General features: G+C 45.2%; 2 protein-coding genes across 6 annotated transcripts in view; both read left to right on the forward strand.

The window, feature by feature from the left end:
- Positions 1 to 1,873: 1,873 nt before the first annotated feature.
- CARPB (Carbonic anhydrase-related protein B) lies at positions 1,874 to 10,672 on the forward strand. 5 transcript variants are annotated; one of them, XM_018509328.1, is made up of 10 exons: positions 1,874 to 2,263; positions 5,411 to 5,723; positions 6,261 to 6,311; positions 6,411 to 6,739; positions 7,383 to 7,478; positions 7,572 to 7,638; positions 8,399 to 8,553; positions 9,631 to 9,759; positions 9,836 to 9,881; positions 10,117 to 10,672. In XM_018509328.1, exons 2-10 carry the CDS (start codon positions 5,660 to 5,662, stop codon positions 10,131 to 10,133), a joined length of 954 nt encoding a protein of 317 aa, XP_018364830.1. In that variant the 5' UTR covers positions 1,874 to 2,263; positions 5,411 to 5,659; the 3' UTR covers positions 10,134 to 10,672. The 5 variants fall into 5 exon arrangements, with proteins under 5 accessions (XP_018364830.1, XP_018364829.1, XP_018364833.1 ...); XM_018509327.1 differs by having other exon boundaries at positions 5,612 to 5,723; XM_018509331.1 differs by lacking the exon at positions 1,874 to 2,263 and adding an exon at positions 2,311 to 2,343 and having other exon boundaries at positions 5,612 to 5,723.
- Positions 10,673 to 13,344: 2,672 nt separating this feature from the next.
- The window catches only part of LOC108762356 (leucine-rich repeat-containing protein 24), a 3,257-nt gene continuing 783 nt past the window's right edge, over positions 13,345 to 15,818 (forward strand). Inside the window, exons 1-2 of the mRNA XM_018509315.1 lie at positions 13,345 to 13,588; positions 14,125 to 15,814. Of these exons, the coding sequence (XP_018364817.1) occupies positions 14,265 to 15,814 (1,550 nt within the window). The 5' untranslated portion in view covers positions 13,345 to 13,588; positions 14,125 to 14,264. The remainder of the gene's footprint in view (positions 13,589 to 14,124; positions 15,815 to 15,818) is intronic.

Below are 15,818 nucleotides of genomic sequence, written 5' to 3' on the forward strand. Positions count from 1 at the left end.
CGCGCCGGAGATCCTGGCGGGGGCGCCTGGTGACCTCGAAACGCCAACGCCAGAGGATCCCCGAGCGTAATTTCGCCCCGATGTGTCTATCGATATATACTCTCACGGCGGAGCCGGAAGTCGCCGCCGTAAAGTTCCGCGGACCGATGTCGATGACAGGATTAACGCTCGGCGATGCCGCCTGCATCCCTCGCCCGGGAAGAGCTGAGCCTTCCTCAATCGAGGGAAAACGCGAGGAAACTCACGGAAATAGAAGCGTTTTTGCGAACAGTTCTCTCTGGCAGTGATATTCTCGAAACTCTGAAATTAAATATAACTCTTTCACTCCGGAAACGTATACGGGCAAAATTTAGAAAATGAAAGTCACCTTCTGTAAATGCACATTGTTTTTAATTGTGTACTCAGAATGTATATACATGTGTATAATTACATATATATATAGTTTTATCATTTATGCTATTATTAATACATTAAATGATATCGATATTAATAATAATATTGCTAGTAACATAATACGTATTGCATACAATACGTATATGCTATATGTGCGCATTCATAACATTTATCATAAATACCTACGACGTTTTTTTTATAAAATCTGCACATTAATACGTATCGTATGCCATCACAATCTGTGTCGCGTCACGTACAAAAACACGTTAATGATCCACATGTCAGTTATTAATAAATTCGTGTCAATCAATCTAATTTCCGCAACGCGATAATTATAATTCGAATATCCGTTCAGAATTGTATATCTACGTTTGTGGTGGTTCAAGAAATATCCAGACGGGATGGGATCAGTTTGCCGATATCCCCGATGGATTCTATAAATTCCTGGCATACTTCTCCGGAAAGCGGGAGCAACCCTGGGATCGACCGACCGAACGCCCGATATAATAGCGCGCTCTGGTTACGCGCGGCAAGTCTCGAGAAGAAAAGAAACGCGAATCCGATGGCCGAAGAGGGACGAGGGGCAAAGAGAGAGTGAGAGAGAGAGAGAGAGAGGGATTCGCTCCAAGATCGTCCGACCCTCGATCCCTCTCCCTTTTGTGCAATCGAGCGCTGCCGCTTGCATACAAAGGGAAGGGAAATTGCGGAGAGCGGCTTCGAGGTCGCGCTCTACGACATTGCGCCCTTATCCGGCTTACGATTCCGGACGCTTCTCGCAAGAGCGGGCTCGCCTCCTACCGAAGGAGCGCAACCAACCCACCCCTTTGAGGCAAATAGGTCAATTCGCTGTAATTCGAGCCGGCTCGCGCGGGATTCCTTCATGACTGAAGGACGGAAGAGAGAGCGTCTCCACTCTCCGGGTGGTCCCTTTCCCTTATGCTTTCATTCCTCTTGTTCCGACTCATGTCAGCGGTGGCTCGAATGCGCAAACGTCCTGACGACGAGAGACGATGACGATGGTGGCTGCGAGCGAACGGGCGAACGGGCGAACGGGCGAGCGAACGGAGGCACAAGAATCTCGTCCCCCGTGTCCGGACGCGTCGATGCGGCGGTCGAACAAGCGCGAACGTAGCGAGCGAGCTGAGCGGGCAGAGCAGGAGGAACGAATACGAAATAGATCGCGCGCGCGAGAGGGCGGCGGAGGAGGGAAAGGGGAAAGAGAGAAGGTGAGATAGGCAAAGAGAGAGAATGGAGAGAGCGCTCAGCGCACACGCGGAGGGTAGAGAGGAAGGACACACCTGGCGCGTGCGCCACGATAACGTCGAGAGTGAGCGAGTGAGAGAGAGAGAGAGAGAGAGAGAGAGAGAGAGAGAGAGAGAGAGAGCTGGCGTGCGAGGGATAGAGAAAGGGATTCGAGCGAGAGAAGGGGTGTAGGGGGTGAGGACGCGCGAGGAGGGACGTATACAGTCGCCTCGTAGGGCAGTCGTTCCTCCTTCGTCGTTCCTTCGCCGCCGTGCGCTTTTAACGAAATTATTCCGTGATCGAGGGAAAAAAAAAAACAGAAATCGGTAGGACAGGTGGAAGAGGAGGAAATAAACGAGATAGCGGAGAGAAAATCGGGAGAATAAAAGACAGGGACAGGGAGTATCCGTGGGAAGCTCTCGGGCGCCGGGCCGCGAATCGGCGAATCTGCCGCGACGCGCACGGCGGCATCGTCCTCCGGCGGCATCGTCCTCGAAGAGGACACCGGCCTGCGTGGCGCGCGTCGTCGTGGCCGCGGTCGACGGCGAAATCGGTGGAAGAAGTGGTGCGCCGGCGGAGAAGGAGGAGGAGGAGGAAAAGAAAGACGTCGTCCTTTTCGTCGTCCACGGTCAGTATCCTACCTAGTGGTAGCTCAACGAGCGAGCGAACGAAGGAGAGAGAGAGGCGAACCGTACACGTACAGAGGGGGTAGGTTCTTTCTTTCTTTCTTTCTTTCTTCCTTCAGGAGGATACGTAGAGTTTTTTTTGCCGGCTCCCGCGCGCGCGAGATCGAAATCGTCGAATCGTCGACGAAAAGCGGAAGGGAAGCGTCAGGACGACGCGGAGAAAGCACGTTCTCAGCGATCGCCGCTTATTGATTTCCGCAAGGGAGACGCCGCGCGCGTTCCCCATTTCGCGTTCTCGTCACGCGAATTTTCGGCCGCACCGTTCGTTCGTCGCCGCGTCGCGGCGTTTCGCGTCGCGGACCCCGCGATCGATTCGCGCGCGCTCCTGCCCCCCGTCGCACCTGCGTGCACCTACTCTCTTTCTATCTTCCTCTCTTCCTCTATTTCTCTCTTCCTCTTTCTCCCTCTATCTCTCTTTCCCTCTATATACTTCTCAATCATCCTCGATCAGCACCCGTAAACCCGCTTCCGCGTCGAATGTGCTGAAGACGGTTTTAGTAGTTGACAGGATAAACGTCAGGATATGTCTTCGTCGCGTGACTGCGCGCGGCGTCGCGGCGTCGCGAAGATGATATGAAAAGCAAGACGATCCAGGTATGAGGTAGCGAGCAACTGAAGCATGAAGCTATAAGTAGAAGCGATCAAGTAGAAGCGGGGTATAAGGAAACGAGGGAAATAGAGACGTGTAAAGGGAAACGCGCGCGGTGTGTGAGAATACAGCGTATGAAGCAGAAGCGGATTAAGGTATGAAGGAATCGCGATTTACGAGAGGGAAGCAATCGCAGCGAAAACCGATCGAGAGAGATGTAAGAGAGACGCTCGATATAGTGCGATGAGAAGAGGGGGCCAGGGGGAGAACACTCTTCTTCTGTGTGAACGAGACACCCGCGTCGGTCCTTATCATCGCGTTTGTCTGGGATTCAGAACGCGCGGATGGAATGTTTGTTGCTCGGGATGGAGAAGCTCGCCGGCGGTGGAACATCGTTCGATTAATCGATTAGCGGTGATAACAATTTGAGTTTAGCCACTCACTCGCTCGGCCTGGAAACGCGAAGCAACAAGAGATGAACGCTTGCACTCTGGTAATACGGTAAATCGATCAAGATTCCTACGCGCATCGTTTCCCGTGGGTATGACGGACCTCGCGAAATATCGAGTTAATCCCCTTCGAGTCACTAAATAAAAACTAATGAAGCTGAATGTACTACAAGTGTTAATTATTTCGAACGATATAACGATAATTTAATGTTCTTTTTCGCGAAAGAAGTAAATAATTAAATTGACTAAATTACGTTGAATAATATATCACATAGCGCGCTTCTTTAAGTGTGAGATATTTTATTAAAATTTGTACATGTATAAATGATTTTCAAAATACGAGACTCACACAAAATTAGTCATACAGTATAATGCTGAGTATCGTCATTGTTTTCAGCAATTACTGCTAAAAGTAATAATAATAATAAATAAGTTTTGCAAAATTATATTCTCGTAAAAACTCAAATTTTGACTTTATTGTTCGATTGATAACCGTTCATACTGGTTCTAAAAAAACAAACTAAAATGTAATAAAAATCCAGTATTTTTTTAAACAACACTGACATTTCTCTAAATGCTGAGTGATTTGTATGTAGAAACAGGTTGACAAATTAAAAAAATGTCATAGTATAGTATCGAATTTTTCTTTGTCAGTTTTAAAACGTTTCACTTCAAAAATTTAAACGATTCATCTGGTATAAAAAAAATATCGAATAATGACAATGCGATTAGAAAGAGCTGGTTTTTATTGATGTGCGCGCGCGCAAGAATTGTCTTTAATTTCAGATTAGTTCCATTCTCTTTCTCTATTTAAATCGCATATATAATTCTAATATAGAATATTATTTATTTAGCCAAAAAAAGAGACTAAGTTGATCATTAATTCCGATCTTATCAGATTTAATGATAAATTGATTTCTTTTTCCAGGTCAATTTCGTAACGAATCTATCTTGTGTAATATCTGATTATTTTTTAGTTATATTCGTATTTCTTGAATTTATTTCTGACGAGAACAGTGAACACAAACTTCTGGCGTTTTGGGAGAAAGTCCGTTTGTATCGGTCGATAGGCGACTAAAGCAGGATGAAGTGGCTACGTGCGAAGCACGATCGATGGGCGCGAAGGCTTGAGATATTTCAGCAGCGAGTTTCGATGCGCGATAAAAGTATCTATCTCGAAGACACATCGGCGAAGTCGAGGCAAGGAAGAAAGAGAGGAAGAGAGAGAGAGAGAGAGAGAGAGAGGGAGATAGAGAGGAAGAGAAAAAGAGAATAAGCCGCGCGTCTGACGCGGCGACGACGAAGAGTGGCTACCCTTTGAAATTCACGAGCGTGCGGAGAGCACGTACTCTCTCTCTCTCTCTCCTCTCTTCCCCCCCCCTCTCTCTCTCTCGCTAGCTTCTTTTCTTTTTTTTTTCTTCGCGTGGACGGACGTGTGGAGATCCGATCGATCGATCGAAGCGAGCCGCGCACTCGAGTTTTCCCTGACCTAAGAATACACCGCTCGAGTACCGTGGAGGAACCCGGGGTGAAGTGGACTCCACAGAATGGACCAGAGTGGGGATCGAGCGAAGAGAGAACCCCGCCCCCATTTAAGCGACGCCGGACAACGATGACTGCGGATTTTGTCTCTTCTTTCTTACTCGTATTGCTCGGACTCGCGCCTCACTCGAGACTTCCTTTGTTGCATGCATTCCGCGAAAATACCGCGAATAATGAGAGAGATAGAGAAAGAGCTTTTCCCCCCTTGCTGAAGACAACGGACGACTGGATCCGGTTACGGACTTGTTGTAACGGCACGCCGATACGCGAGAATTCACACGAACGTGAGAGTCACCCGCGAGCGTTATCGTGCCACACGATAATCCTCTCGTGCGGAACGAGCGTCAGAGATGCAAATTCAACGTCGATGTTCGTCGGCGTCGGAGTCGTCGCGTTGCGTGACGCCAAACGATTAGATTAGAACCGACGACGGCGGTTCGCGAATTTTCATTCTTTTTTGTTCTTTTTGAAGGGGCGGTACGGTTGACGGATCAATTACGTTATCGTAGATCGTCAAGTTTCTCTCCTTCGAAAGTTACCGGGACTCATCGGAGTCTCCCGTGGATGATTCAGGCTGTTGAAGTTACCCGAGAGGGCGAAAGTCGCGACCTCCGCGGGCCTCGGAGGGGCACGTGAGAGGGTGCGCGACACGCGAGCACTTTCGTGCCCAGCCCGTGAATCAACTGGTTCTCCTTCTCTCTGTGTCGCAGAAACGAGCCGAATGATGTTCAATTGACGAAGACCGCACAGCGCTAGGAATGGCCCCCTTCAGTTCCGTCTTCCTGGGTGTCTGGGGAGTGTTTGTTGTCATTTTGATAAAAGGTTTGTATGCCCAACATTGTTAGGAGCTTCTAATATTTTTCTATACGTGATCTCGATAGAAAAAATCTTTTCATTATCCTATATTTGTCTTTACCACCTGGTAGACATTATTTTTAACGTGAACCTTTTTTAATTGAAACAATATTATGTAAATTGAAACAGATATGTTCAATATATATATAATATAATAAAACGTTATTTTAATTTCACAATGTATTTTATATATAATTCTGATATATTTATCAAAATTTGACGCTGCTATTATTGAATTTTTATATAAGAAATTCGAGTATTAAAAGCTTTTTAGTCCATATACGTTGGATCATTCAATCATAATTCAGTGGATAAATAATATTATGCTATTAGAAGCTATTATGACGTTCAATACATTTACTTAATGCGATTCAATCAACACAAAGAGTCTTTTGTCCATTCTCAGCGTCAAACAATGCATTTATTCAATTCTCGTAAATTTATGCTGAATTATCGGATTTCTCATAGAGATTATATCACTTATTAATAACAAAATATTTGCAGAATCGACACCCGTTAGCTGGGAGGAATGGTGGACATACGACGGTATTTCTGGTAAGCCAGATCGATTTTCAAATCGGTAACGTTATCGATCAAATATCCTTCTCTTTTGTTATCTAATATGATCTGAAAAATTCCTTCGATTATTCAAAGGTCCTGCCTTCTGGGGTCTCATCAACCCGGAATGGTGGCTCTGTAACAAAGGTCGAAGACAATCACCAGTCAATCTCGATCCTAATCAACTGCTTTTCGACCCGAATTTACAACCGCTTCATTTGGATAAGCACAGAATCAACGGCGTACTGGCGAACACCGGTCATAGTGTTGTGTTCGCCGTGGAGAACGATACCCGCCATCCCGTCAATATCTCCGGTGGTCCGCTCAGTTATCGTTATCAATTTCACGAGATTCATTTGCACTTCGGCGCGGACGATCGCATCGGCAGCGAGCACACCGTCGATGGACATGCGTTTCCTGCCGAGGTACGAAATGACAGAGAAACAAATAAAAATATTTCAAAACCTCCGACATTCCTCGCGATCTTTTCCGTTTCAACTTCAAAGCTTGTTTGTGGAAGAATTTAATCGAAATTAAATTCTCGTTGATGCACTTAAGTTAAAAAGAAAAAAAAAAGTTCAAATTTGAACAATGAAGGAGCATAAAAGCCAACGCAGAGTGACAGTGCAATATTTATATTAATTTACCTTACATATATCTTGATAAACGTTTCGAACATATATCTGGTCATCCTCAGTATCGCAAATCAAACATATTAACCGCTACTTACAAAATTGTCGTCTACAAATATTTATAATAATATAAATGTCCGTCACGAAAAGATTCTTCTTTTCTCTTTGTCTCATTGTAATACAACGTCGTTGAAAATTATTATTAATATTTTGTAGAAGACAATTTTGGAAGTAGCGGTTTATATGTTTGATTTATACGTTTATCAAGATATATGTAAAGTAAATTAATATATTTATTGCACTGTCACCCTGGTTGGCTTTTATGCTCCTTCATTGTTCAAATTTTATTTGTTCGGAAGCTGTTTGTTTAAAGAGAGAAAAAAAAGTTCTTTAATCTTGAATCTCTAAATACGTTCAAAGCCTTTTGTTCTCGTAGCTTCAAATATTCGGCTTCAACTCGCAGCTCTATAACAACTTTTCGGACGCCCTGCACAGGGCGCAGGGGATCGTGGCGGTATCGCTTCTTTTACAGGTACATGCCCAATCTCTCCTATAAATGCTTATCACATGTTAAATAAAGCTCGGAATAAGCGATACGTCATAGGCGATCTCGGTCCTTTTCTAGGTGGGCGACCTCTCGAACCCGGAGCTGAGAACGTTCACGCAGCAGCTGGATAAAATCAAATACGGAGGTGAGAAATCCAATAACGTAACGAATTCCGGGATAACAGTACGACGCGGGGGAGTAGCGATCAATTCAGCAAAAACGATAATCCAGTTTTAGCAGACGAATTTTAGCTGCATGAGTTTAAAAATTCTCAGAGAGTTCTCATATCAGTCAAGATTAGCATATCGAACGAATTAATGCAGGATTACATTTCTTTCATAACGACGCAACGAACGAATATTTATAAAATACTATTTTTTTTGCAGAATGATGAATAATGTTTAACTCAAATAACATTTTAACGGTACATTTTAATAATACATTAAGAATTTTCTTCCACAAATCGATAATTGATAAAAATTGAAATATGTATATATACGCGTTTATTTCTCATTTCTTCTTTTTTCTCTATAAATTAACGTTTTGAGATAAAAGTACAATTCGAATGAAAAAGTTGCAAGATTGATGTACCTTCGAAAGTTTGATGGCAGCATGCGTTATAACTTTTTAAAAACTTTGCACGGGCTATTGTCGCCAACTTTTTATCGGGAAGATAAATCGATAATTACCATCATTCTTTAAGGGAACGCGAGTGTTCTTTGACATATGCAAATACAATCGAGCGGCGTATGCACGGTAACTTTAGTGATACGTAACAATATGCGTATCAGCTGTGTGTACCGTGGCATCGAGCAGCAATCGGGCAGTAACACGCGTACATTGCACGTGTATGCATTACGTGTACACGAACGAAGTTGACGTTATCGATCGTATGAATTGCACAGGGCAGGCCATGGAAATTAAACGTTTCGGGGTGCGCGAACTTCTGCCGGACACGAAGCATTACATGACGTACGACGGCTCCACCACGATGCCGGCGTGTCACGAGACCACCACATGGATCATCCTCAACAAGCCTATATACATCACCAAGCAGCAGGCAAGTATCGTCGCTGCCGGCTCTTATAAAATGCATGCACACGCCCCCGCACTCGAGCGTTCGCGCGCGCGACACGAAGTACGGCGGCTCCACTCAATTATGCAATTCCGATCATTAAGAGAGACAGAGTCTTTGAAACATCGAGGAACGACGGCCGTGCTTTAGCGAATGGATAAAGTAAGTTGCGAAATAAGGGTGGAAATGAGGCACTTACTAAGCTCGTATCTTGGAGCAATGTAATCATAAATCACGCTTGACGGGTTTTACAGGAATCTCTAAAAAAAAAAAAAGGCAGTGTTTCACATTTAGTCGTTTGTTCTTTCAAGCGTAAAATTGAACAAGAGACGTTTTGATTTCAAGAATAAACAAATTCTCTATAGCGTAAAAATAACAAAGTGTTTAAAATCTTGTTCTTCATGATAATCTTATTGTAACGCACGAAATATGTATGTATATTGGTGAATACATAATTAGCTCGGTGAGTTGCTGTTTAGCTTTTTCTCGAGTTAAGTACAGCAGCTGACTTTATTAATAGAATGGAGTTTCATTGAGAGACCTTATAAAAATAGCTACGTGTAGTAAACCGACAAATGTTTGTTTCTAATGTATAACTTAAGCAATCTCATACTCATATAATAATATTTGTGATAATCGATCACGTATTTAAATTAGCTATCCATCGGAATTGCAAATTCTGTTATTATTGATATCGATCGCATTCAGCGAGGCAATAAAAGCACTTGTGCCTCATACCATGTTATTCAATAACGAATGTTGATTTAGATTAAGAGATGGTTTTTATTTTTTATTTTTTTAGGCATGATGTTTATGTAATATTCAAGCTCACTCATGATTATAAATACAAAAAATACATTAACAAATACAATCTCTTTATACGAACAAATTATATCACATTTTCATATAAAAATATATTATTTTTCTGTTAAATTTACATAGTTTAATAGTGTATCTCTTACTTATCTCAAATACTCTGTAAAAGAAGAACAACATCCAAAATGTTAAACTCTAAATTACTTATATTATGCTTTACAATTCTTATTTTTATAATTATTGCAGCTACACGCTCTGAGGCAGTTAATGCAAGGGGACGAAAAACAGCCAAACGCACCGCTTGCGAATAACTTTAGACCACCGCAACCCCTTCATCATCGTCCCGTTCGGACAAACATTGATTTCAATGTTCAGGTATGCTATAATGTATCAATATGTATTTTTTTCTATTATAAAAATAGTTTCGCTAATTCTTATATCATGTGTTCAGGGTCCGAAGAATTGTCCGACGATGAACAAGGATATATATTACAAAGGTATTAAGCAAAATTGATCAAATGCTTATATAAAGACCAATAAAATAGAATTAATATACATTTCTAATCGTCATAAAATTTACAAAATTACGCACAATTTTCTTTTTTTTTAAATTATGAGAATTTTTATTGAGAGAGTTATTATTAGAATCTGTTTGCCTAGGAGCTGCCACAGCTTATAAAAAAAGCATATTCTTTTCTCTGATAAAAATCATTCTATTGTATATCCTTTCAGCCAATAGCTGGAAATAATACCCAGCACTGCCGTGAGGTCAACATTCGCAGTAACTACGCTTCTCCCCGGAACGAGCTGGAACTTCGCTGTAAGGAAAAAAATTGACATATCAATTACAGGCGGTGACGCCGGGTCACAAAAAAAATTACGGCAGATAGAACGCGCGAAGAAGACGACCGTCGACGCCCACGTTGAGGTCGACATAAAAAAAAATGCTTCGTTGTACTTATTAGACGTGAATTGCCAAGTATGTTTCCAGTTAAATCAGAAGAAGAAAAACCAAATATACCTATAGATCACAAGTTAGACGAGATAAGCTAATCGTAAGATCTATTATTATATATATATCGGTAAACTATCGAAAAAAGCTATGACTATCGTGGCCTGCGCGAGGGGTTGAGAGATGCAATTATATGTATAAAAATTCACGCGCAACGGAGAGCGCTATCGCGAGCAAAAGTTTATACTATATTCTTGTAATAAAAGCTTGAAAAAACGCATAAAATGAGACATTTCCCGGTAGTTTTGCTCGATTTTTCCTCTACCCATCAATTAGCCGCTCTTGTCCTATATCAAAAAATCTGCAATTCTTATCCTCGCAAAATGCGTCTAAACAATGGCTATTTGTTGATAATTAATATATCCTGATATTATTTTCAATAAATGTTTGAAAGTGCGATTAAATCTCTTCATCATCTTCGCTAATTGAAAACTATTTCCCATTTTGCTATTATCGATTTTCTTTCACGGATTTTCTTATCTAAATAATAGCTGCCTATATGCTTCAATATTGTTAGTAACTTCAAAGTACTTTACTGTCTACAAAGTAGTGATGCAGCTGATAGGTCAGAAGTTAAAGTTTGCAGAGACCTGAACTGAATATCGCAAGTGCACCTAGTCGATAACGCAGAATCCGCGAGCAGAACCCAGTTAATCCTAGCTCAACGTTCAAACGACAACCTTAATGTCGCAGCTATCCAAAGGGAAAATCGATTTCTCTTCGAAGTAGCTGCGCCTGCACCAGTCAGACCATTATCAGCTTTCAGCGGATTCCGCACTGTCGCGCCTCTATCGCTTCACGTCCTTGTGACCGATTCCACTGAGGTACGTGAAACAATCTTCTCGGAATCCTTGCCTCGCGAGAGACTAAGATGCACCAAAGAAAAGTCTCAAAGAATGTTGAAGAAGCAAATGGGAAGGGGGTTGAATGTAGGAAGGGGAGGATATTACTATCATTGAACCGCTACCCAGAATTCGACGGTGCTGCCCGCAAACGGCTATGCGGCTAGAAAACCGGAAAGGGGTGAACGGCACATAGCGAAGGGGTGTACTGAGAGAGCGAGAGGAAGAGAGAGGGATAAAGAGAGAGAGGGAAACGCAAAGTGGGAAGATTCGTGCGAGAGAAAGGTGAACGCGGGGGTGGAGGGCGGAGAACGCAGAGGAGAGGGCGCCGCGTGCGCGAGAGAGGGACGGGTACGCGGATACAGATCCGTCGTGTCGGTGGCCGCTGCGGCAAATCTGCGGCTCTCCGCGGCCGTTCGTCGAAAGACTGAGAGTGACGTGATATCAGAGCACCCGGCCTGGATTTGGGTGCCGACGCGCTGTTCGCAATCCTCCAATCAGTAGCCTGAAGAATTTTTCGAAGTAAACCTAAAGACCGTATCCTCCGAAAGAGACTGAGAGATGATGGGATCCGATGATGAAACGATCTCCATGCAATCTCTGTCACATCTCTCACGCAATCCAGCAGAGATCGAATTTAACCAGAGCGACTTGTGCGGATGCCCGTTGTCGCCGAGGCTCCGCCGGTACAGAGATTAATTGATCGGCGAAGAGAGGAAAGCGTTGGAGGACATCGATGCCAGTCGACGACCTCATGGCGCAGGTGGGGGGTATTCTCTCGTGAGAGCGAACACGGAGAAGTTTACGGTGGAGAGTACGCGTGATGAGGAAAAACGTCGGCAAGTGCGTGTAGGGACGCATCGCCATTTGTTTCGGAGGAAGAAAGAAACGGGGTAGAACGTTCTCCGTTCACTCTTTCGTTCCTCGAGAGAATTCCGACGATAAGAACAGTCGTCCGCGAAAGTCGTTTGTCCCTCGATTGAGGGGTAAAGATCGATTGATCTCTCAGTACGTAACTGTGGCGGTGTAATAGACAATAAAGTTTGCTTAAAGTCGCTGGACCGCGGAACGGTAAGTTGCGGAGAGAACGACTGCGCGATATGGAGTTGATGAAATTCCGAGGGTGTGAGACACAGTGTACGTTCGTCTTTAAAGTCGGTGGGAGGCTGTAAGCGGTCTCGTGATTGGTTAAACGTGTCCGCGGGAATCTTTTTCGCCCTGTTACATGCGCTAATTCGAGTTTACGAGGCGAGTTTACGTGTTTGAGGTAAACTGATGAAGGCCTGCGGTTGATGGCCGACCAACATCGCGTTCGTCAGTTCAGCCAAAGATCGGCCAACATCGCGAAGGGAAAGGGGGAGAAGCGAAGGGAGGCTGGAGGGAGGCCAAAAGGGATCCCAGTTGATCGGCGAAGTTCAGTACCGCGACCAACGTCGCTAATTCGCGCAACGAGGCACCTTGACGACGTTTACGAGCTAGATGGACTCTAGTAAACTGAAACTAACCGTACTGCCCGCCGCCAATTCGACGGGAAACTTTCGTCCAACTCAATTACGTTACAACCGTGTCATATTCCGCGCCTGCGAAAACCAGTGGAAAGGTGACACCGACCTACTCTTCGCCGCAACTCGGCAGACTCGTGTTCCATGAAAGAGCTAATCGTGGTACTACGAACGCTTCTTCACGATTAATTTATGATAAGTGTAGTAAGCGGCCTGGTGTGGATTACGACGCGCGCCGATGGGATGGGACGGGGCGAGGGGGGGATGTTAGTAGCACCGCTAGCAGATTCAGCAATTAATATGGCGAGACAGGCATATTCCATCGTTGATTAATATGCTGATCGCGTATACAAGCACCGAGGCGGGATTTAAAATTCATATCGGTCGCATAATCGATAGTTTGTCACGCGAGCTCTCTTTTTGATTTCGATTCTATACTTATGTGAGCCGCATATTAAATAAACAGCATCGTGGTGCGATCGTCGCAAGCTCGAACGGGGAACTTGTCCTAGTACTTCACACGCGAGTAAGTGTATTCCACCCCGACGTCGGTGATAACGTTAAGAATATAATTTATATGAGACTCGTAATCTTCTTCCAGATTATCGCAGGAGTTATAAAGGAGAGTGGCTGGCTGGATTACGGTCCGCGCGCGCTTATGACGCTCACTTAATCAGGATGAGCTTTGAGAACTCGCTGACAATGCTGCTGGTGCGACAGAACCCGGAGAATTGGTCTGCGAAATGAATACCTCTGAGAGAAGAAACAATGGAAGCGTCCACGCGAGCATGACGGCCTCATTCGGTGTCGTGGACGGCACGCTTAGACGGCCAGAATGAGACTCTCGAGTAAGACTGAGAAACTTCTCACCCGTAATTCTGTTTCCTCCCTTTTGTTCCACTCGCGCAATGCTGCCCGACGTTTTCACGCATTCCGTCATGTCATCTATTTTAAATAGCTACGAACTTTCACGCACGTGTGTAAAGATATGACTTCTGCATATGAAATTCGTCTCTCATAGATGCTAGAAATCGAGGATCATGATGAACGATCGTTTCGTATTAGCTCTTTCCCACAGCTCGAGATAGTTCTCCTCTCTAATCTGTCACAAGCTATCTGTTATTCCAGCAATGTAATATTTCTTCTTTTATGCGCGACATCTTTTGTAGGCCGCCGTCCTATTCTTCTGCCTATATTAAATTCCTGTTTTCCGGTAGTGATAGCAGTTCGCGCTCGCTTCCTTTGCGTTCGAACTCTAACGGTGTCTGACAGCGATAAATTTGACGCGACGCGAGCACAAACCTTTGATGGGATGCCGCGACAACCGCAAAGTATTGAGTACACAAACAATCGATTACGCTGATGCGAGGCCTTTGTTTCGTAGGTCGTCAGTAAAACGGAGAACTGTTGTCGTCGTCGTTACCGTGTTGCGGTGGAGCCAGCTGCCTGTTCTCGCCTCGAGGCGAGAAGAGGATCAGACGGGATCAGTAGACACCGGGTAGACACCGATAAAAGGACGGTGTTATGTTAGTGACAAGGCCTCACCCTCTAGGAGGGCGCATACTACTCGCCCTCTTCCTTTTAACGGGGTGTTTCGCTTTGCTGTCACGGGCGGCCGCTTTCCCGGATTGGACCGACTGTCCCGCGGTTTGCCGATGCAAGTGGACCTCCGGCAAGAAGTCCGCTTTATGTCCGGACGCCGGCCTAACGTCGCTGCCGGCGTCCCTCGATCCGGACATGCAAGTGCTCGACTTGTCCGGCAACAAGATACCTGCTCTGAAAGAGGAGATATTCAAATTGGCCGGCCTGGTGAATCTGCAACGGGTCTTTCTGCGTAATGCCGGTATCTACAGTATCCATACGGATTCTTTCAAAGATATGAGGATACTCATCGAGATCGATCTGTCGGACAATCACGTAACGGCCTTGGAGCCGAATACATTTCTTGGGAACGAGCGCCTGCGCATTTTGATACTTAGCGGAAATCCGCTCGGTACTTTGCGTAATCTACAGTTTCCTGTACTACAGCATCTGCGAAATTTAGAGCTGCAACGATGCTCCTTGACTGAAGTACACGGACAAGCCTTTGCCCGGCTAACCGGCTTAGAATTCTTGAAGTTGGATACTAACCAACTAGAATATTTGGAGTCCTCGGTGATATCCGGATTATCTCGCTTGAAAACCTTAACGCTAGATGGCAATCGATGGAGATGCGACTGCAGACTACGAGATTTCCGCACCTGGCTTATCCCCGACGTACCCAGCAAGTTGTACTCCGTGCCACAAATCTGTTCAGGTCCACCGAGATTGGAAGGCCGCAGGTGGGAGGATGTAAAATCTACGGAATTTGCTTGTGAACCAAAAGTATTCGTCCTGGCGAGCAGCATACAAGAGGAGACCAACGGTAATCTCAGCTTGGCGTGTCGAACGAGCGGCGATCCCGAGCCAGAAGTTTGGTGGCAATTAAACGGTGGACCAGTCAATGCTACCAAATCGACTGATCAATCCTACATGGGGACTCTCGTCATTTACGCAACGTCCGAGTCTGGGATACCTTCCAATGACAAGTCTGCGTCCAGAACCATCGGGGACCGATGGAGCAACTTGACCGTTTACAACGCCAGTGACAGCGACGCCGGCGAGTATGCCTGTTTTGCGAAGAATATCGCTGGTCTCGCGCGAGACACAGTCAACGTGGCAATACCTCGTGTTTATACGGCCCCGACTCTCTCCCAAAGCGACAACTGGCTGCTCTGGGTAAGTTTGGCTGGAGGCGGCGCCGCTGCCGCGTGTGCTTCCATCTCGGCCGTGTTGCTGGTTCTTTGTTTGTGCGGTGGAAATCGACGACACAGTAAACGGGAGAAGGTGAAGCTGCAAAGCAGCAGCAGTTTCGGCGACCAAGAGAAGAAGCTGCTAGACCTGTCCGTGACCACCACCACGACGCCCGGCAATAGTAACGATCGCGGCAGCGGTCACGGCAGCATCGATGAGGCGTGTAGCACCGGTGACCTCGAGTTGGCGGAGCGCAGCTCTATTTGCGATCCTATGGCTGCGGCCGCGGTCACCGTCGAGCGGCTG

The sequence above is a fragment of the Trachymyrmex cornetzi genome, unplaced genomic scaffold (assembly GCF_001594075.2).
Source record: "Trachymyrmex cornetzi isolate Tcor2-1 unplaced genomic scaffold, Tcor1.1 scaffold299, whole genome shotgun sequence".
Taxonomy (NCBI): Eukaryota; Metazoa; Arthropoda; class Insecta; order Hymenoptera; family Formicidae; genus Trachymyrmex; species Trachymyrmex cornetzi.